Source organism: Myotis daubentonii, chromosome 5 (assembly GCF_963259705.1).
Source record: "Myotis daubentonii chromosome 5, mMyoDau2.1, whole genome shotgun sequence".
Taxonomy (NCBI): Eukaryota; Metazoa; Chordata; class Mammalia; order Chiroptera; family Vespertilionidae; genus Myotis; species Myotis daubentonii.
Window position 1 is genome coordinate 84,657,728 of NC_081844.1, and position 20,910 is coordinate 84,678,637.

A 20,910-nucleotide genomic window follows, 5' to 3' on the forward strand; every position below is an offset into this window, starting at 1 on the left:
CAACATGGATGCCTTCTCTGGCCTCCTGAGTTAGCAACTCCTTCATGTTCCCAAGGACCCTGGCCTGCTATCCTAACTTATCATGCACTTTGCTATTGCTTGTTGCTTCTTTCTCTTCCTCTGACGAGCAGCAGTCTAGTTCCTTGTTATTCATCATTGTATCCCTAGCATCTAGCCTAGTGCCTGAACGCAACAGACTTATTTAAAAAGCAAACACAAAAACAACAAACAACTTAACTGAAAGAGGGCAGCTAGATCCTGGACATACAAATAATTTATTCAAGGACAGCACCTAGTCTCTAGGACAGTGGTTCTCAACCTGTGGGTCCCGACCCCTTTGGGGGTCGAATGACCCTTTCACAGGGGTCGCCTAAGACCATCGGAAAACACATATATAACTGTATATTGTTTTTGTGATTAGTCACTATGCTTTAATTATGTTCAATTTGTAACAATGAAATTGGGGGTCACCACAACATGAGGAACTGTATTAAAGGGTCGCGGCATTAGGAAGGTTGAGAACCACTGCTCTAGGAGGTCACAATTCAGCACTAGACGCTGAGATCCAGCCTGACAAGTGCAGTGAATGAGCTACCAGAATGGATTTCTATTGTGGAACATAGGGACGACAGGGGGAGGCATTGGGCGTGGGAGGTTGGAGAGGGACACCTGAGAGGATCCATTCATTTATTCCACAAATATTTATCAATCACCATAGCATACATAGCACATGGTAAGGGCTCAATATCTGTTATTAAATGCCAGCCACTGGTCAAGGTGTTAGGGATGCCACAGCGCACCAGAAATCTGCGGCGGCCCCTTGCCTCGAGCTCACCGTGTACCGAAGGACTACAGGCTGTGGGCGTAATTATGTAAAATTGTGTTAGATGCCGAGCAGGAAAACAACAGGCGGCTGAAATTCTCCTAAGGATATTAGATCCTTCAGCTGGGGGCAGCCGTGGGCGGGTTTTAAGCAGGAGTCGCTGTGATGGGGACCAACTGTAGGGGGCGGGAAGACTGCAGGCAAGAAGAGCTGGTAATTTTAAGATGCAAATGTTTTCAGCCTGCAGGGAAGAAGGAGCATGTGTCTAGGGTCGACGTGGTCGCTCCGTGCACTCGGGGTTCTCCCGGGGCCAAGGCTGCATTTTGAATGCAAACTTGAATGCCTAGCCATGCAGGGCGGGCAGAGGGGAACTGCAGCCCTCATTCCCAGGTTAGTGGTACTAGGCACCTCTAGGCTCCTCCGCTTCCCAGACTTGCAGATGCACCATCTCGGAGTAGGACCCTGACCGCAGCGTGCGGGCAAGATTCAGGGTGGCGGGCCCCATGCAACGAAGCGATTACCACCTAGGTTCGGGTCTGCAGCACAGCGCGGGCGGGAGGGGGCGGAGCTTGCGCTGCAGCCCTGGGCGGTAAAGCGACCCGCCCTCTGCATCAGGCCCCGCCTCCAGACCCCGATGATTGGGTCAAAGCCGCGGAAGGGCCGGGCGTCCGCGGGAGGCCGGGGGGGTCGGGCTGAGGCGGGCGTGCTGATTGGTCCGGCTGGGATTAGGTCATCGCTAGCAGGTTCGAGCGGCCCGACGCAGCCGGGGCGGCTGAGGCTGCTGTGAGAGGGCGCTCGAGGCTGCTGGAGAGCTACCCAGCCGAGGAGGCGGGGAGGCGGCGCCCGCACTCGCTCGCCAGCTCGCTCGCTTCCCGGCGCCGCTGCTGGTCCGTTGCTGCGCTTCCTGCTCGCCTGCCGCTTCGTAACGCGCCGTGGCAGCCGGGTCCGGGCTGGGTTCGGGAGTCGTGCTCGCGGGCGGACGTCGCGCGAAAGGCGAGCCGCGGCCACACCTGTGGAGCCGGCGGCCGTCGGGGGTGCCAGTCGGGGTCTCACCGCGTGCGTGCTCGGGGCTGCGGGCCGCGAGGGCTCCCGGGGAGGCGCGCCCCCCGGCTGGGCGCCTCTGGCACCATGGGGCTCCCGGCGCTGGAATTCAGCGACTGCTGCCTGGACAGCCCGCACTTCCGAGAGACGCTCAAGTCGCACGAAGCGGAGCTGGACAAGACCAACAAATTCATCAAGGAGCTCATCAAGGACGGGAAGTCCCTCATCAGTGCGCTCAAGAGTGAGTGTCCCCGAGCCCAGCGGGGACGCAGCCCGGGGCGGGAGGGGCCGTCGGGCTCGCTCAGCCCCGGGTGTCTGGGCACTCGGGCGCCCGGCTGGGTTTCTCACCCTGGGGCGCTGAGGGACCGGCGTAGATGCTCGTGAGTGAGGCGGGAAGGAGACGTAAAATGGGCGAGCCCGCGGCTCTCCGGCGAGGAAAGAGAGGGGCGCCCGGCCCCGTGCGTTCTGGAAGGGTTGGGGGATGGCCGAGCGCTGGGGGTGCCCCCGGCTCCGCGGTGGGTGTGCGCGGCACACAGGTGTCCCCGGAAGTGGGACGGCGGTGCCCGGGGCGCCGCAGCCTGTGGGAAACGCTCGCGCCCTCGGCTCCGGTTTCCTTGGGGAAGAGTTGCTCACCCCTGGGTGCCCAGCGTGGGAATGGAGCATCCCCTGCCCAGGGGGCGCTGCCTCCCCTCGGGAACAGGCGGCGTGGGACTGCTTCGCTCCCGGCACGCAGCTTCAGGCTGCTCGGGGCCGCCGGGTTGTCCGAAAGGCACGCGAGAAGGGCTGGGTGCAATGGTTGCTTAGCCCGGGATTCTTTGGAGGATTGGCGGCCAGTAAACCCCGCATCGAGAATCAGAACCGAGTACGAAGGCAGGTCCTGATTCTCGTGCTTAACTGGAGGTGATAGGGGTGGGGCTCCAGAGCAAGAGTGTTCCTTTACTCTGAACCGTGGGCGAGTGTTTAAAAATAGAAGGAACACATCCTGACGCTCCCCCCTTCCGCTCCCTTGCTCTCCTTCTTACCTCTCCCGCTATCCTTGAATCAAAGGTCTGAGAAGGAATGCCCTCGGCTCTCGATCAGAAAAGAGAAGTTTAAACTTATTCCTCAAGATTCTGAAACCTTTTGGAAAACCACTTTTGCTTGTTTCCTTGCCGTGGGGGGAGAAATGAAATCTGCATTCTGTGTATGATTTTCCCTGGGCTTTTTTTTTTTTTTTTTTTTTTTTTTTTTTTTTTGCAGAGCCAGAGAGTTGTTCCTTCCGGCCAAACAAGAGTGGCCTGGGGATGAGCATCTCAGATTGTGAGATCCTTTGGGTGCTTTTTCAGGCCGTCCCTTTAAAAATAGTCCAGCCCATCTTTTAGTCTTGAGAATCAGGAATAATGTGAAGGCAGAGAGTGGAATTGTCTTTGACTTCACTTTTCCTGTCTCTGTGATGGATTTCTTCGTAGGCAATACCTTTCAGCCGAGAAAGGTTGCGTTGGCAGATGAAGGACCTAACTGTGAGAATTTCCCCAGCCTCACTAAAGGAAATTTAAGGAAGGCAGGTGCCTGAGATGTCATTTTGTGAGCCTTTTATTTCTAAAAATGAAGAGGGAGACAATGGAACCCCAGGGCAGCAGGTGCCAATCTTTTGGGGTGAAATAAACGTAGAACTGTGACGTGATGAGGCTCCTCAGAGGCCAGAGACTGTGACCTGAAGCATGTAAACAGATTCTTCCTTTGTCAATGATCAGGGCCATCCCGGGTTCAGGGAATACTGGACCCCTGGTTTGGAGTAAGTTAGGAGCCCATTTATAGATTGGGCCCCACCAATTTTGATTGAATCTCAGGCCTTTAATCAGGCCTCTGCTTTATCCAGTGAACATTTCAATGCTGTGCCTGCTGCTGTCTGGGTACTGCCCTGGGCATGGAGGATGGAGCAGTGAATACTCAGCCCCTGGGGCTACAGGGACTCAGTAGAATTATCTCATGTGCTGTTACTCTTTTTACAAATGAGAAAACAGGCTTGGGGGATTCACTAGTCGAGAGCCACACTAGCAGCCGGGCTTAGTTTGGGACCCCCTCTTGGTCTGAGCTGGAGATGGAGTTCTTGCTGATGCAGAGCTCTTAATCCTGCCCCATCCCACTTACCCAGAATAGCCCCTATGGACCAAGCCTTCTGGAATTAGGACTTTGATTTTGTATCTGGCCTTGAATTTGAAGAGGGTGCAAGCGTGTGACTGGCAGTTTATTTGACTGCTATAATTGGTGTGTGTGTGTGTATGTATGTGTGTGTGTGTGTGTGTGTGTGTAAGAATTCTTCGGGTAGGAGGAAATAATACAGTGATAGGGTTTAAGAGTTATTGAAGTTGTGTAATGGAATTGACCAGCCCTGTAACTTGGGGGAAAGTCTTACATGGAACTAAGTGTTCTAATCTCTGAATATGTAGTTCTACTACTACTACTACTACTACTACTACTACTACTTGGACAGGTCATGCGACCTCTTACAGCGGTTCTCAACCTGTGGGTCACGAACAATGAAAATACATCCTGAATATCAGATATTTACATTATGATTCATAACAGTAGCAAAATTAGTTATGAAGTAGCAACGAAAATAATTTTATGGTTGGGGGTTACCACAACATGAGGAACTGTATTAAAGGGTCTCGGCATTAGGAAGGTTGAGAACCACTGTAAGAGGATGAAATCCCAGACTTCAGGCATTCCGTTATCATTAGGTGCTTGCTACATTGTATATACTACTACTGTATTAGTATTTGTGTATTGTTTTCCTTTGGGTGATACTTATCCCTACTGTAAATGTAAAGGTAGTATTTTAAAAAATAAGTACATAATTTATAAGTAACAGTGGTTTGGATGATTTATAGTTTCTTCCGGCTCTAAAATTTTATGGCTTTATTTTATAATCAGTATTTATAGATCTTTAGATTTAAGTTTTATTTGTGTGTTTATATGGGGCAATAAAACTGGCCTTTGGGGATTGCGAAGGTTCAGCGAGATCATTGTTATTGCTGCTTCCACTTTATGGGTGAGGAAACTGAAGATCAGAGAGATCAGTAACCTGCCCAAGGCAACACAGCAAATAAGTATATTTAAAGTGGTCTGATTCCAAAGCCTGTGCACTTAATCCTGAAGCAAAACTGTCCACTAGGTCAGTTTTCTCTAGAGTCCCCTTGAAAATCTGGTAAACACCATGGACTCCATAAAATGAACTTACAGTCTTTCCCTGGAGTCCAAACTTCTGGTCAGGACACATATAAGAAAAGCAATAAGATGATTTGGAACCTACATTTTTAAGAATCCTGGCTTTGGAGATAGTTCTCATTTGATGTGCAGTAGTGCCTTTGAGCCTCCCAGTCACTTTTTCTATGCTGATTTGTTCAGGCCTTTTCTGTGGGCACTTATCCACCCAGGACCCTTTCCTTGACCTGATTAATCAGTGTCTCAATGAAGAGGATTCTCCTCTCTCTCTCTCTCTCTCTCTCTCTCTCTCTCTCTCTCTCTCATAGAGACAGTAGAGGGTCAAGATGAATTTGGGACTTACAGAATTAAGAAATTTAGGATTTCCTGGGTTTGAATCTTGACCCCATCACATACTGGGCGACTCTGGGCAAGTCACTAAGCCGGAGCTCCTCCTATGTAATATGAGAACAGCCGTATTCACCCCCTAGAGTGGTTGTGAGAGCTAAATGAAACTGTGTATAAAGAAAATACATTAGCTTGAGCTGGTGCATAGCACTGCTCAATTAGTGATAGTTATCATCTTCCAGCATTCAGGGGTGTCAAAACTTGGAGCAAAAGCCACTTACGAGTAGAAGGTTGGTAAATTTGGTTTGGGTATAAAGAGTTAGGCCCCTGCTACCTTCATGCCAGTTGTTGGTAGCTCACACAGTGGTGTATGTATTAACTATTGGTGGGAAGAATCCTGGTAATGTTTGGGTAAAGTTGTGGCTATGCCAAACAAAACAAAACAAAAAAACCACAGTTAAAAAGAAAAAGAAAAAAAAGTAAGTCTCCTAATATCTTTGCTGTTCCTAATAACATTCCGGCAGCTTGAATTTTCAATCTTCTTGCAGGAGTAACTCCCTGCCTCGGTGGTTGTGCTGGCTGCCTCTCTCTGCCTTGTAGGGAAAGCTTGTGGAATATATTGGACTTCATGTCTGGCTATCTCGTGGAGTCAATGGCAAAACAAATGTAGTTTCATAGAAGTGAAAGTGAATCAGGTTGTTGCCTTTGAGAGGTGGTGAGGGTCTTCAGGAACTGTGTTTCTATCTTGGCATTTGGTTTATGAACCTATTGCTGGGGATATGCCCCTTTAAATTTGACTTCTGTTCTCTGAGACAGAATGAGGTATCCTTATTCTCATAGTCTAAGGTGAGTCAGAAATACACATTTTAAAATATCAACCTTATTGAGATATAATTCACCGTACCGTACAGTTCACCCATTTAAAGCATCCAATTGAATGGTTTTTAGTACATTCACAGTGTTGCACAACCGTCACCACAATCAATTGAACATTTTCATCACCCTCAAAAGAAACCCCATTCTTGCCAGGTTGGTGGCTCAATGGTTGAGCATTGCCCTATGAACCAGGAGGTCACTGTTTGATGCCCAGGTTGCACATGCCCAGGTTGCAGGCTCAGTCCCAAGTAGGAGGTGTGCAGGAGGCAGCCAATCAATGATTCTCTCTCATCATTGATTTTCTCTCTCTCGCTCCCTCTCCCTTCCTCTCTGAAATCAACAAAAAATATATTTTAAAAAAGAAACTCCATTCCCATTAGCAGTCATCCATTTTCCCCCAACTCCACTTCCCCAATCTCTAGTCAACCACTCATGTAATTTCCATCTATATAGATTGGCCTATTCTGGACATCAGAAGTGCAATTTAAATAGTTTTCTCCAAGAGGGTGGCGGGTGACCAGCTTTAGGCACAGAGCTCTTGATTGTTATTCTGTAAGTTGCTCTCTCTTCCCCAGGGGGATGTAAGTAGAGACGCGGTCCCAAAGACTGAACCAGGGCCCAGGGAAGCCCAGGTGTGCCGTTGTGTTTCCAACCCAGGAGAGGGAACTGGCTTTAAAAAAAAGTCCTTCCACTTTAATTCATTCTGCTCTCGATTGGGTTGAATAAATTGCATCTAATCTGTAGTTCTCAACCCACTGACTGAGACTTAAGCTCTCCTCCTCCCTGCTTTTAAAACTAATTAATAGACTTTATTTTTAGAGCAGTTTCAGGTTTCTAGAACAATTGAGTGGAAAGTATAGAGAGTTCCCATATAGTCTCTCACACCTATTCTTTCCTATTATTAACATCTTCAAGTAGTGAGGTACGTTTGTTACAGTGGTGATACAATGTTATTAACTGAAGTCCATAGGTTACATTAGGGTTCACTCTTTGTGTTGTGCATTCTGTGGGTTGGGGCAAATGTATAATAACAGGTATTGGCCATTATAGTATCATACAGAATAGTTTCATTGCCCTAAAATCCCTAGTGCTTCACTCCTACGCCCCATCCTTGACAACTACTAAATGTTTTGTTTCCCCAGTTTTGCCTTTTCCAGAATGTCATGTAGTTGGAGCCATACAGTATGTAGCCTTTTCACATTGGCTTCTTTCACTTAGCGATATGCATTTAAGGTTCCTCCATTTGTTTTGTGACGTGATAGCTCATTTCTTTTTATCACTGACCAATTTGCCATTGTCCGTATGTACCACAGGAATGTGTCCATTCATCTATAGAAGGACATTTTGGTTGCTTCCAAGTTTTGGCAATTATGAATAAAGCAGTTTCACGTGCGGACATGAGTTTTCAACTCATTTGGGTAAATGCCAAGGAGCGCAATTGCTGGATCATATGGTATGGTAAGAGCATATCTAGTTTTGTAAGAAACTGCCAAACTATCTTCCAAAGTGGCTGCACCATTTTACATTCTCACCAACAATGAGTGAGAGTTCCTGTTGCTGCACATCCTCAGCCACATTTGGTGTTCTCCGTATTTTAGACTCAGGGTGTAACGAACAATCCTATCTTTTCCCAGAACTTTTTCATCATTCCAAACTGAAACTCTATACCCACTAAACAATAACGCCCCATTATTTCCTCCCCTAGTACCTGGCAAACCTCTATCCTACTTTCTCTCTCCATGAATTTGAGTACTCAAGCTACCTCATATTAGTGGAATAATCCAGTATTTGTCCTTTTGTGTCTGGTTTACCTGGTATTTCACTTAGCCTAATGTTTTCAAGGTACATACATGTTTTAGCATGTATCAGAATTTCATTCCTTTTTATGGTTGAATATCTTATTTGTTGAGTTTTAATTACCAACAACTATCATTAAGAAAGACTATTCTTTCCTGGCTGGTGTGTCTCAGTTGGTTAGAGTGTTGTCCCATGTACCAAAGGGTCGTGAGTTCGATTTCTGGTCAGGGCAGTACCCAGGTTGCAGGTTCCATCCCCAGTGGGTGTGGGTATGGGAGGCAACTGATCGATGTTTCTCTCTCACATTGATGTTTCTCTCTCTCTCCCTCTCTCTGCCTCTCACCCTCTTTCCCTCCCTCTCTCTTTCTCTAGAATCAATGAAAAACATATCCTTGGGTGAAAATTAAGAAAAGAAGAAAAAAAGAAAGACTATTCTTTCTCTTTTAAATTTATAAAAAGGTATTTTCCCCCCTCTCCTCTTTTATACCCCTTCAGAATGATCACTAATACTCTTAATTAACCTACTGATTTATCATGGGTATGTATCTCAAGAACATTAAGTTTATGGTTATTCTTTTCAAAGGAGTCTTTTGTTTTAGGTCTTCATATTTTTAGGGAGTTTTTCCCCCCAATGCTTTATTGAATTATTTCACTAGTTTTAATTGTACAATTTAGAGTTCTGCAACCAACACCCCAATCCAATTTTAGAACATTTGCTTCACCCCACAAAAAGGCTCTCACCTGGAGGTTCTCGGGGAGAATCTTCCATCCACCTCACTTCAGTTGTCCACAGGATTCATTTCCTGGTGGCTGTCTGAGGTCCCCATTCTCTTGCTATCTGTCAGCAGGGGCCACTCTCTGTTCTTAAGAGATAGCCACACTCCTTCTCTTGTGGCTCCTCCATCTTCAAAGCCAGCAAGAGCCCTCTTAGTCCTCAGAATGCCCACTGAAACTCTGATTTCCTCTTTTGCCACGGGCCAGGGAAAACTCCCAGATTTTAAAGGGTTCCTGTGATTAGATTAGGCCCACCTGGATAATCGCCTTTTTGATGAACTGAAAGTCAATTGATGAATTCCTTGTGCTGTATAATGTAACAGAACCACAGGACTGATAGCTCATCATAGTCACAGGCTCCCCCACAGCACGTTCTGGCAGTACTGTCACTTTTTTATTCCTTGGGCAGGGCAAACTCTTTCTTACCCCAAAGGCATTTGCACTTGCGCTTGCTCTCCCCTCCACTGGGAAGATTTAGCTCTAAACCTTCTTTTGCACAGTTGGCTGCTTCTAGTCATTTCAGCCTCCATCAGAGGTGTCCTCAGGCGGGCTGAATCCCTGCCCTCCCAGCTGGTCAGTGTCAACCATACCTTCTATTGGTATTTTCTTCATGTATATATCAATAGTTCAGGTTATTTTGCTGACTTATATGTTGGCTTATTTTTGTCTGGCTCCCCTAGCTTGATGTAAACCCTATGAGAGTCTTTCTCTGAGTTTCTTGTCTCCCACTGGCCTGTCAGAGCCCCTAGCGCTTGGTTGGTGCCCAATAAATAATGTTTGAATAAATAAATGAATGAGTAGGACAGTGGATTAAGTCTAACCTCAGGGGATCCTGAGAGGGAATACTTCAAAGAGTTAGACAGCCTAAATCTCCCTATAGGTTTGTCTTTTCTGAAAATTTAAGTTTAATTGAATTGTATGTGGTCTATTGCATCTTCATTTAGCATAGCATAATGTTTTTAGATTCATCCATGATGTAGCATGCATCAGTGGTTTGTTTCTTTTTATTACTGAAGAGTATTCTATTTTGTAAATCCTGTTTTGTTTACTCATTCACCAACTAATGAACATTTGGGTTCTTTCTAGTTTTTGGCTCTTATGAATGTTCCATTGAAAACTTGTATATATGTCTTTTGTAGACATATGTTTTCATTTCGCATTTCACTTCTTACTAGGAGTATAATTGCTAGGTTCTATAGTTAATGTATGTTTAATTTAAAAAACAACAACAAACACCTGCCAAACTGTTTTCCATAGCAGAAGCATCATTTTAAATCCCCACCAGCAAGGTACTAGGGTTGTGATTTCTCCAGGTCATCTCCAACACTTGTTATAGACTGTCTTTTTGATTGTGGCAATCCTAGTGGTTGTGAAGTAGTATCTCATTGTGGTTTTAATTTGTGTTTTCCTGATGACAAATGATCTTGAGCATCTTTTCATGTGCTTCTTGGCCATTGGTGCATTTTCTTTGCTGAAATGTCTTCAGATAGTTTTGTTGGGCAGTATTTTATATCTTGGATCTCCTCCCCCTTTTACTTTGTTTCATAAAATTTTTGATGGTTAAGTGAACAGCCTTCAGTGTATTCTTCATTAGCCCTCATTTGGGGACTTTTTAATTCCATTTACTTCAAACCTCAGATGCATTTATCTGGTCAGTTTCAGGATCCCAGGGCTTAGGAAGGTGGTTCTTAGGAAGCTGACATTCAAGTGTTTGCTCTGGGCAGGCCAGCCAGCATCTCTCTGGGCAGAGGTGGCAGGCTGGCTGTCCAAATTCCGACCAGTGTAAGCTAATGATCACAAACACCATGACTTGACAAAGTGAGAATGGGTCAGGGAGGAACCTATCACCACTGAGCAATTGGGGAAAGCAGCCCATGAAGGTGACTTTGTTACCCTGTCAAGGCCACTGCATTTCGAAAAGTTAACCTAGGGAGGGGTGCCCATATAGAGCTAACAGTCAAAGTGGTTTTCTAGATTTACATTTCTGACTGACCCTAGTTTTAACTTTTAACTATAATCCAGTATTTTTCAAATTATGTATTTCTTGCCATCAAAGGAAGGCTTTCACTAACACACATGGGGGCTTGCTCTGCTCTACCATGTCCTCTAAGCTCTAGGCTACACAGTAAGGGTTTTTAGGATGGCAGTAGTAGGTGCAGAAGTCACGAGGAGGGACAGTGCATGGAGTGCTTGAGGACTGGCAGGGAGACCAGTGTGGTTGGAGCAGAGTAATGGCAAATGAACAGGCAGGGAGTCCAAGAGTCAGGTTATGGGGGTCTTGCGACCCAGAAAGGACTCTGGGTTTCATTCTAAGTGTGATGGGCAGCCATGGTCATGGGAGGTTGTGACATGTCCTACTTGTGTTTTTAAGAGATCTTGGGACCGCTGTGTGGAGAATAGGTATAGTGGGGCAGGAATGGAGGCAAGGAGACCAGTTAGGAGGCTGTTCTAATAGGTCAGGTTAGAGGCAATGGTACCTGGGGCTAGAGTGGCAGCATCAGAGATGGTGGTCAGATTCTGGGTATTTTTGGAAGTAGAGTCCATAGGATTTGCTGTTTGATTAGATTTGGGTTATGAGAAAAAAGAGAGAAGTCAAGAATGATTTAAATGTTTTTGGCTGGAGCAATTATATGAATGATGGTGCTATTTTATGAAATAAGACTTGGGAATAGTATTAGGTTTGAGGGGAAAATGAACAGTTTGAATGAATGACCTAATGTTACCGTACAAAGACAAAAAAATTACATGGTTTATGAATACATTTTTATAAAAGCATCAGAGAATATGGAAATGAACAGAGTAAAGCCCCCTTCCTAGTTAACCACTGTCACCAGCTCAGTATGCTTTTTTCTTGTCTTTTTTTCTGTGCATATTTGTTTTTTTATAAATGGGATTATACTCTATGAGTTATTCTCTGTTTTGTTTTTCTAATTATACTATGTTTTAGTAATCTTCCCTGTCAGTACATGTACATAAGTGCATTCTTTTTAGTGACTGCAGAAAGTTCTGTCATGTGCAAATATAGCTTATGTACCTAGCCTCCTATTGCAGGATGTTTGGATTGTCACAGTTTTTCACTATAGAGGAAGTGCTGCAGGGATTACTTGCACACCCACCTTTGTGTGCGAGTCCCAGTATTCCCACACTAGTTTGCTAGAAGATTTCCAGAATCCTTGAAGATTCCTCCAAGTGGACTTGTTGCCAAAATCCAATTTTTACAAGCTTTTTGACATCTATTGTTTAGGTCCTTTGCATCACATTGGCCAGTTGATACTTGTCTAGTGTTCTTTTGAGTGTGTTAGGTTATTTCTAAAGCTTAATTAACTTTTTGCTTAAAGTGGAAGCATTCTTTTTAAAAAAAATATATTTTATTGATTTTTTACAGAGGAGGAGAGAGGGATAGAGAGTTAGAAACATCGATGAGAGAGAAACATTGATCAGCTGCCTCCTGCACACTCCCTACTGAGGATGTGCTCACAACCGAAGTACATGCCCTTAACTGGAATTGAACCTGGGACCCTTCAGTCCCCAGGCCCAAGCTCTATCCACTGAGCCAAACCGGTTAGGGCTGGAAGTGTTCTTAACAGATCAGGCCTTTCTGTTAGGCACTGACATGGATTCTAAACGAGGGGATAGAAAAAAAATGTGTAGGTGTGTGTGCCTGTCTGTGTGGGCGTGTGTGGTGTGTGTGTGTGTGTGTGTGTGTGTGTGTGTGTGTGTGTGTGTGAGAGAGAGAGAGAGAGAGAGAGAGAGAGAGAGAGAGAGAGAGAGAGATTACAATTAATTGGCTGTGTCCTTGGGCCTGTCTGGTATCTTTTCTGAGCTGCAGGTGCTTACAGATAAAATGGGTGATGGGATGGGGCTTTGCCCATATCTAATGGGATATTTCAACATTAAATTTCAGGGACTGAGAAGGAAATCATTTGTTAGGGTGAGAAAACAGCATTAGTGGCCAGAGGAATGTTTACAAATTAGAGTCACTGGGGTTTACACATTTTTGTAGAAACCCAGTATGGAGAAAGAGAGGAAATAGTAAGGAAAACAGCTCCTCAGTGTGTGCCAGAAGCTGTCATGGCATGTTTATATCTGGCTCATTTCACCTTGGTTGGAAGGCACAGAATGCTGCAGAGGGTGAGCTTGGAGGCTGGGCAGTGGCCTACTATATTTAGGAAGAGGAGATTCCTGGGGTTAGAGTGGTCTGGGTGCATGCCTGTGTTTTCTTTGCCAGAAGAACAAAGGTTTGAGGGGCTTGGGAATTCTGGACCAAACCTTGTTAACTGGCTGGCTTCTCTGGGCCACGCCAGTAGCTACGCTTTGACTCCTGCTGCTGCTTCAAAGGAAAAGCCAAAATCAACCCCATTTCACATGGTTTGTAAAGACACCACAGGTAGATTTTAAAGCTCATCTGATCTTGCTATCAGATGTGCTTTCAAGGCCACTTTGAACACTGAAAATATGAACTGGCTCCTCCTGTTCTTTAGGTAGACTTCAGATAGATTTCCAGGCAGATCGAGTGGAACCTTGGCAGTTTCTGTGCCACTGAGACGTCAAGCAGATACAACTAAAACCTTAACAGATTCCTGACTGCGAATTTCATTATTGCACTTGTGGGCCAGAAGGTCGAAAATGATTTTCAGTTGAGCAAATAAAATTAAAAAAAAGTTTTTACTTAAATTCATACCTATGTTTCTTTTTAAAAAGTGTAAGTAGGTAATATTCAAAAGGGACAAAAAGGAATTTATCCTTTCAATTCCTACTGTCTCCTGATCCCTAGTTCTACTGTGAGGCAACATTTTATGGGTTCTTGTATATATTTCATACATAATTTATGCATATGACAGCAAATATATTTATGTATTTTTTTAGTAGCACTCCATATGCAGTTTTTTGCATATATTTGCAGTGTGACACTATTTTATTATACTTTAGATAATATTCTACATTGGTACATGTAGAGCTAACTTAGTTTTAGCATTTCATTGGCATTGTAGTCCACTGTATGGATATAACATAGTTTATTTAACGAGCACCCCGAATAATTAACATTTAGATGATTTCCAGTCTTTTACCATGACAAGCAATGCTGCTGTGAGCATCCTGGTGTTACCTGTCATGGGCACATAAGTGAGTAGATCTGTAAGACGACTTCCTAGAAATGGAACTACTGGGTCCAAGAGTATGCATTTTTTTCATTTCGATAAAAGTCTCATAGGAGTGTTTCTGAAAAGTTCCGCGTGAGCTGAATTTTATAAATTGTGATTTTAAAGTAGGAAGGAAGCTCATTATTTAGTTTATGACAGAGTGGCCTCTGTAGTAAAACAATGCTTAGAGTTTTCTCCATTTCCTACTCCCCAGTCTCTGTATGTATTGTTGATTCTGGAATTAAAAGCCACAACAAAGTCATTCCCTAAAATGAGACACAGTGTACCAGGAGTCACTTGAACTTACAGCCCCAGGGAACCTGTTTGTGTTCCTAGTGAGGGTGCTGTTGAGTTTTATCTTTGTGCAGCATGTGCATTATTCAGGAAGTGTGGCTATTGAAGGCGGGCAGTCTCCTACCTTTGGTGACTGGAGGTCATGACTTTGGGCCAGTAGGCACACCTTGTCTACCAGTGAAGCTTCTGGGGAGTGGAGAGGGAACAGAGAGTTTTGTCTGACATCTCTCTTCTGTCAGCCTCTTCTGCAGAGTTTAGCACTTCCCCCAGTGGAGGACAGGATTACTAGTATTTCACCCGTCCTCTGTGGTCTGTAGCCCAGTGCCTGTGACAGCTCACATTGGCGTGGACGGCTCCTGGTGGTGGGTTTCTGGGACCGGACAGGCACAGTTCCTGTCTTCTAGGAGCTCAGTGCCTTGACAGGCAGGGGAGGCATAGACAGTCCACAAGTAAGTACAGCAGGATGATTGCTAGCAGTCTGAACGGGTCTGTGGAAGAGGGAGCAGAGAACTTTGGGAAAGGCAGGTGAAGGCTTATCAAGTCCAATGAAGCAGTGTTCCAAATCGCAGGCATTTGAAACCACCTCTGTTATTTTTGTCCACTTTACTATTGTTTATTTCCTTTGAAAAACTGTACTTGTTAAAAAGGGAACTTTATGACATTCTGAAATCATAGGTTTGATGTGGTTAGCAATATTTTTTTTTCTAAAATGTCTTGAAATAATCATTAAATTGAAAATATGTTTCTCCAGGTGGTTCTAAGGTGTAGTGGTTCTCAGCCATAGCTGCCCATTGAAATCACCTAAGGAGCCTGGGACTCATCTCTGGAGATTCTGATGTAATTTGTTTTGATTGCAACTTTGTCAATGTATTATGTAAAATAATCCCATATCTTATCAGTGATTTGAGCTTTATTCAGCGTAACACTGTGCCAAGGCAGAAGCATGCAAGAGAATGAACCATCTGGCCATCATGCTGGGGAGGGGAGGGAAGGTGGGCTGTGCTTCTCAGCTGAGGGTACAGGTGTTGGAGTAGGTGGCAGTGTGCCAAGGGTATACAAAGCCTGTGGCAGTAAGTATACTTTGTTTTAAAATCTGTCTTAATGGAATTATTGTTTGGATATTCAGTCAAATGCTGATAAGTTATAGAGGAGAATGCAGGCTTCCATGGCGTTTTTGAGATGTGCTGGCTGAAGAGAACATGTAGTCTATAGTGGACAGAGGAGGTAGGAATCTCGGGGTGATGGCTGAACTGTGTACCACAGGAGAATAACCTTGTGGATGACGGGGATATGGAGGTAAGTCAGCTTGTCCTTGCTGAATTGTTCCCAGGAGACATGCAGGGGGAGACACCTGCAAGGTGGTGGGAACACAGGTCTGCCGCTCTGGAGAAGATGGGGTACTGGTGTAGGTTTGGGTCTCACCAGGTGCTATTCGAGGCCCTGGCAGTGGTTCCCGGGCACAGCTGCCCATTGAAATCACCTAAGGAGCCTGAGACTCATTCCTGGAGATTCTGATGTAATTTGTCCTGGTTGCAACTTGGGCATGGGGGAATTTTAAAAGCTCTCCAGGTGATTCTAATGTGTAGCAAAAGTGAAGAACCACTGGCACGGAGTGAGAGAAGAATGGAGGCCAAAATCCTGGGGAATATCGACATTCAGCAGAACAGGTGGGTAGAAGAGAATTGGAGAGACTTTTGCTCTATGACCAGGTGTTTCATCCTGGCCAGTTAGGTGAGGGCATGTCCAGAGGCCTTTGGATTTGACCTTTGGAAGTGCAACTGGAGAAAGCAGTATAAGTACAAAGGTGATAAATATCCACCTTACAATATTATTGTGAAGAATTCATGAGATAACTGTAGGTGTTGTGCTTAGCAGGGTAAACAGATGCAGAGTAAGTGCCCTATAATTGGAACATGCCATTATTGTCATTTCTAGATTACCCGTGTTGTAAGGTAGTGGATCTTAGATGTGAATGCGTGTAAGAATTCCCCTAACTGTAGCTTCCCGGGCTCTCACAGGAAATTCTGATGGATGAGCTCTGGGATGAGGTATGGAGATCTGCATTCCTTACAGGTGATTTGCCTGGAGGGGGTCCTTGGACCACACATGAAGTCTGTATAGGCCCATAGAGATCCTATATAAACCTGGTCTGAAATTCTTTGTCTGCCCCCAACATGCATAGCTGTGCTGGCTAGCCTCATGTTAGGACCTATCAGGTATTTAGAAGGAGCTCTGTGGCAGGTCAAGGAACCATGGGGGAGGGCGGATGGTTCAAAAGAGTACAGATTCTACCCACGTCAGGACATCTTGGCCTGTGGCTCCACACGTGCAATCCAGTTGTTCCGTGAGTTTGGCCTGTGAGTGGGGACCCTTCTGCAGCATTGGGGGGTGGCACAGCTCCTGAAGGGCCACTTTACTAGTATTCTCATGGGCTAGCACAGGACAAATGTTTTCCCAAAGTAAACGCTTGGTGCCCTTGTCAAATTTAAAGTCATTTGGGTTCAAAGCCTGTAATTTTGTTGCACATTTGAAAAACCCCCACAACATTCAGGGAGCATAATGAGCTGGCCGAACTGTTGCACAGCTAGAAGAGGGTATGCGGTGTTTGGGCGAGAGTAGGAGAGAGACTGGCTGATGGCGCCAGAGGGTGAGGTGCCCCAAACCCAGAGAGAGCTGATCTGCTCTGGCCTGGAAAGTGCCCTCAGGCAACTCATTTCTGCTACAGCTCCTCCTTATCTCTGTTCTGATCTTATCTGGTTCTCAGCCATCTGAGGAGGACTGCATGAGAGGGCAGACCACAGCTGGTAGGATCCCAGGGTATGGGATCCCCAGGTGTGGCTGCCAGGAGACCAGTGTTGCTTTCCCCCTGTTGTTTGCTTCTCTTCCAAGTTCAGGGGTTTCTGGTGTTTGTATCTGACTAGTGCATTGAGATGTTTGACACAAAGCCTACCCTGGGCCGCTTAGCCAGCAGATCATCAGCCCCATGACTCCCACCGGGGCAGCATGGAGGCCAGGCAGGCCCTGGGGATGGTGCCTTTGCATCTGTAGCTCGCCCAGCTCTGGCCGTGCCTCGCTGTCTGTGGTCTGCTGGCCAGGCCTTGGAGACTTCAGACAGCTTTGCTTGCTGCCATCTCCTGGCCCTCTGACCTATGCCTCCCTGAGCTCAGTGTGCAAGGTCAGCAAGCTACTATGTTGCCAGCTTCGTTTAGAGCAGCAAGATGGTTCTCTTTCTGGAAAGAAATCCTGTTTCCTCTTTACATAGCCAGCAGGTTTGTAATCAGTTCCCCAGCAGGGAAGCTCTGCTCCATTGCATAGAAAATTGGAGTGGAACTGAGAGCTTTTGGCCTCAGTGTCTTTTGGGATATGACTTTGGCTTGCTTCTCATCTTCCCCACCTCTTCTGGCCAGCATAACTCCACACCATACTGCAGTGAAAAGACAACACAACAGGGCTTGGGGGTCTGTGCTGGGAGCAGCACCGAGTGAAGCATGAAGATGGTCACCGGCTGAAGATAACTTAAAATTTACTTGTTCTCACAAGTCTGGGTTCTGAAGGCTCTGGTCTTATCTTCCCTCTCCCCTCCAATCTGGAGAACTGAGTCTTTTAAAGAAAGAAGATTGAACTTTTTTTTTTTTATGATAATCTTCAGTGAGAAACTTGTGAAATGTTATGCAGGAAAAGGATGACTCACGTCTCTTAATTTAACACCTCTAACACCTATATTACCGAGCTCCCCAAATGTGTCAGTAGTGGGTTAGGCAATGGTTGGTAGAGACCTTGGAGGTCCTTCCTTAGCATTCTTCTAAAATAGCTTAATGAGATATAATTCACATACCACACAATTTACTCATTTGTAATGTATAATTCATGACCTTTAGTATATTCACATAATTTTTCTTCCATCTCCTCAATTAATTTTAAACATTTTTATCATTCTCCAAGGAGACTCTGATGCCTTAGCCATCATCCTCCACCCTTCCCATCCCCCCAGGCCTAAGCAGCCGCTTCCTCAGGATTTTTAACCCATGGCCCAACGTGTGGTGCTCTCCAGTTTGCTTTGTTCCTTAATCTTGCTAAACTACATATCCTTTTCCTTTGCTGTTTTCAAACAGTTTGCAGCTCCCCAGATTTCAGTGCCAGGATGTGTGGATCTGGCACTCAATTTTTCTTTGTTCTGTTCACGTTTTGACAGATTTGCTAGTGCAAAAGGACTCTATCACACACATTCCTGAGAGCATGTATGTCTCGGTTTAGGACTTCTTTACTCTTCTCTCTTTCTGGATTCTGATCTGGCTCAGGAGAGAGTAATTTCCTGGTGACAGTGGGAAGGAAGAACTCAACTTCCAGTAGGTAGACACATTATTTGGAGCAAAAGAGAGGAACTTTTGCTTCTCCAGAGGAAGAAAAATTATAGTAATATTCTGATTTGGGTAGGTGCATTTTGAGGGTTTCATCTTTAGCCATTTTTGGAATTATTGATAAAGAAGTATGTTTCTTATGGCTGAAATGGCGGTGGTTTGGGAGTGCCCAAGATCTTAACACGAAAGTCTTTTCTTACTGAAGGCCTTGTGCTGTTCTGTGAAATTCCAGCCCATGTTCTCTACCATTTATGTTTTTTCTTCCTCTCATTTTCTTTCCTCCTTTCTCTTTCCCCTCTCATTCCTTCACTGTGTCTGCCCTTCCCCCACGACCATCTTGCCTTGCCAAAAGGCCAAAGAAGCGACTGATCTCTGACCTCTTGATTATATGGGAAAAACAAAGCCTTTTAGTAATGGGAATGACCTGAAACTGATTTCCAGAGTTTTAGGATGATAGCTAAAAAGACTCCCAGCTTTGAGGGGACCGTAAATCTGCAGAAGTCCGGGCTCTGAGTGGTCCCATCTTGTAAAACTCGCTGTCTTGGGCCCTCTTTCTGGTTACACATCCTGTGCTATGTTTTAGAGTTGACAGGACATGCTCAGAACCAGGGTGGGTACAGAATGTCCCGCTCCCTGGTTAGTGGCTTTGCTGGGGAACTCCAGGTGCTTGTTTCCTGCTTCTCCAATGGGACCTCTTGCAAGCTTCCAGTTTCCCATTATTATTATTGGGGTAGAGGGTGCTATTAAAATTGTCTTTGACAAAGTAGGTCAGTGATTTATATTTCAAAAGGATAAATTTGAGGACATGAATGAGAGCATGTTATCTGGGTTATTCAAACAGTTCTAGATGTATTTATAATGCCATTTAGGGACCTAGAAACCTATTTGGGATAGGCCAGGGAACTGAGTATGAAATCTGAGTCTTTGCAGGTATTGCCTCTATACTCCGCAGAAAGGATATATTTTGGACATATTTCAGTGAGACTGGGATAAGATGGCTTACATTTCCCTCCCTCAAGCTGCCAATCCTGTGGTTCATAAAGCCATTTACAGTAAAATAGCAGGGTGTTCTTCTTCCTTCTTCTGAGGCATATCTTACCCAGCGTTTCTTGTCACATAGGCTGGTCATTAAAAAAAAAAAAATCCCCCCAAAACTTGTATTTTTTGATTATATAGGTAACACATGTTCATTAGAGAAAATTTAGAAATTATAGATGAGTAAAAGAAGAACATGCAAAATAATATTCCAGGTTTGCCGTGCCAAGACTTTTTTGAACTAATGACCTACTTTTGGACAGGTAGGTTGTTTCTCCCTCTCTCTTTTCACGATCATCAAGCAATCCAAAATGATAGTCCTTATAGACATGCCATTGTTTTCTCTGTCAGCTAAATTTACCTAGGCTGCTCTTACATTTCTTCCCATAACTTTAAGATTCAGCTCCTACCTCTCTGCTTCTTCCCTTCTTTTTCTTGCTGGTTGAACAGAACCTTAGGAACAAAGAGTAGATGTCTTTTCAGAATGCCACAGAATGAGGAGTCCCATTGTTAAATTTATTTGAACCAAAATAGTACCAGAATATCTACTGCCATTTAACCATTTTTGTGTCAGACTTTTGTTGTGTTTTACAAACTTTATTTCATTGAATCTTCACAATAATCTTAGGCAATATATACTAGTCTCCCCATTTATAGATTAGGAAACTGAGGCATATGAAGTGAAAGTAACTCATACAACTCAAAAGAGTTACAGTCAGGATTCGAACCTTGGTCCCATGCCACTCCTTTTGCTCAAAACCAGTGCTGTGCTACTGACTATATAATCTTTATACAATGGGAATAATAGTGTTCACTTGAGGGCATTGTAAGGCTTACATGACTTAGTGTGTGTAAAGCCGCTGGCACAAAATTACAGCATATAGTACTACTATAATGACTAATTATTTTCATCTTTTGGAAGATAGGAATACTATAAAGATTGTTTTTGTGCTGTCTCTACATCTGAATGTCTGACTTTCTCATTGGAGATGAATCCTTGTATTAGGAGTTGTCTCTAGAAATTAGACTTCATTAGTCTGGTCAAAAAATATTTAGTGGACTCCATTTATGTTCTAGGCATTGTTCTAAGTATTGGGTGCATAGCTCCAAACAAGACAAAGTTCTGACTCATATGGAGCTTATATTTTAGTGGGCAAAGAAAACAAGTGAACAGGACACTGTCAGATAGTGAGAAATACCGCAACGGAAATAAAATAAGATCAAGAGTGATGGGTAG

The 20,910-nt window shown here is 44.7% G+C and overlaps 1 protein-coding gene and 1 long non-coding RNA gene across 8 annotated transcripts in view; one reads left to right on the forward strand and one right to left on the reverse strand.

The window, feature by feature from the left end:
• Window positions 1–20,910, reverse strand: part of LOC132235798 (uncharacterized) — a 458,887-nt gene that overhangs the window by 173,482 nt on the left and 264,495 nt on the right. The window lies entirely within an intron of this gene.
• ARHGAP26 (Rho GTPase activating protein 26) overlaps window positions 1,579–20,910 on the forward strand; it is a 426,945-nt gene continuing 407,613 nt past the window's right edge. For 4 of the 7 annotated variants that reach the window (XM_059698748.1, XM_059698749.1, XM_059698751.1 and 1 more), the window contains exon 1: window positions 1,580–2,105. In XM_059698748.1, coding sequence (XP_059554731.1) covers window positions 1,952–2,105 — 154 coding nt within the window. In that variant the 5' untranslated portion in view covers window positions 1,580–1,951. Of the gene's footprint in view, window positions 2,106–20,910 lie in introns of all 7 variants that reach the window. The other 3 variants (XR_009453085.1, XM_059698750.1, XM_059698747.1) reach the window with 1 other exon arrangement.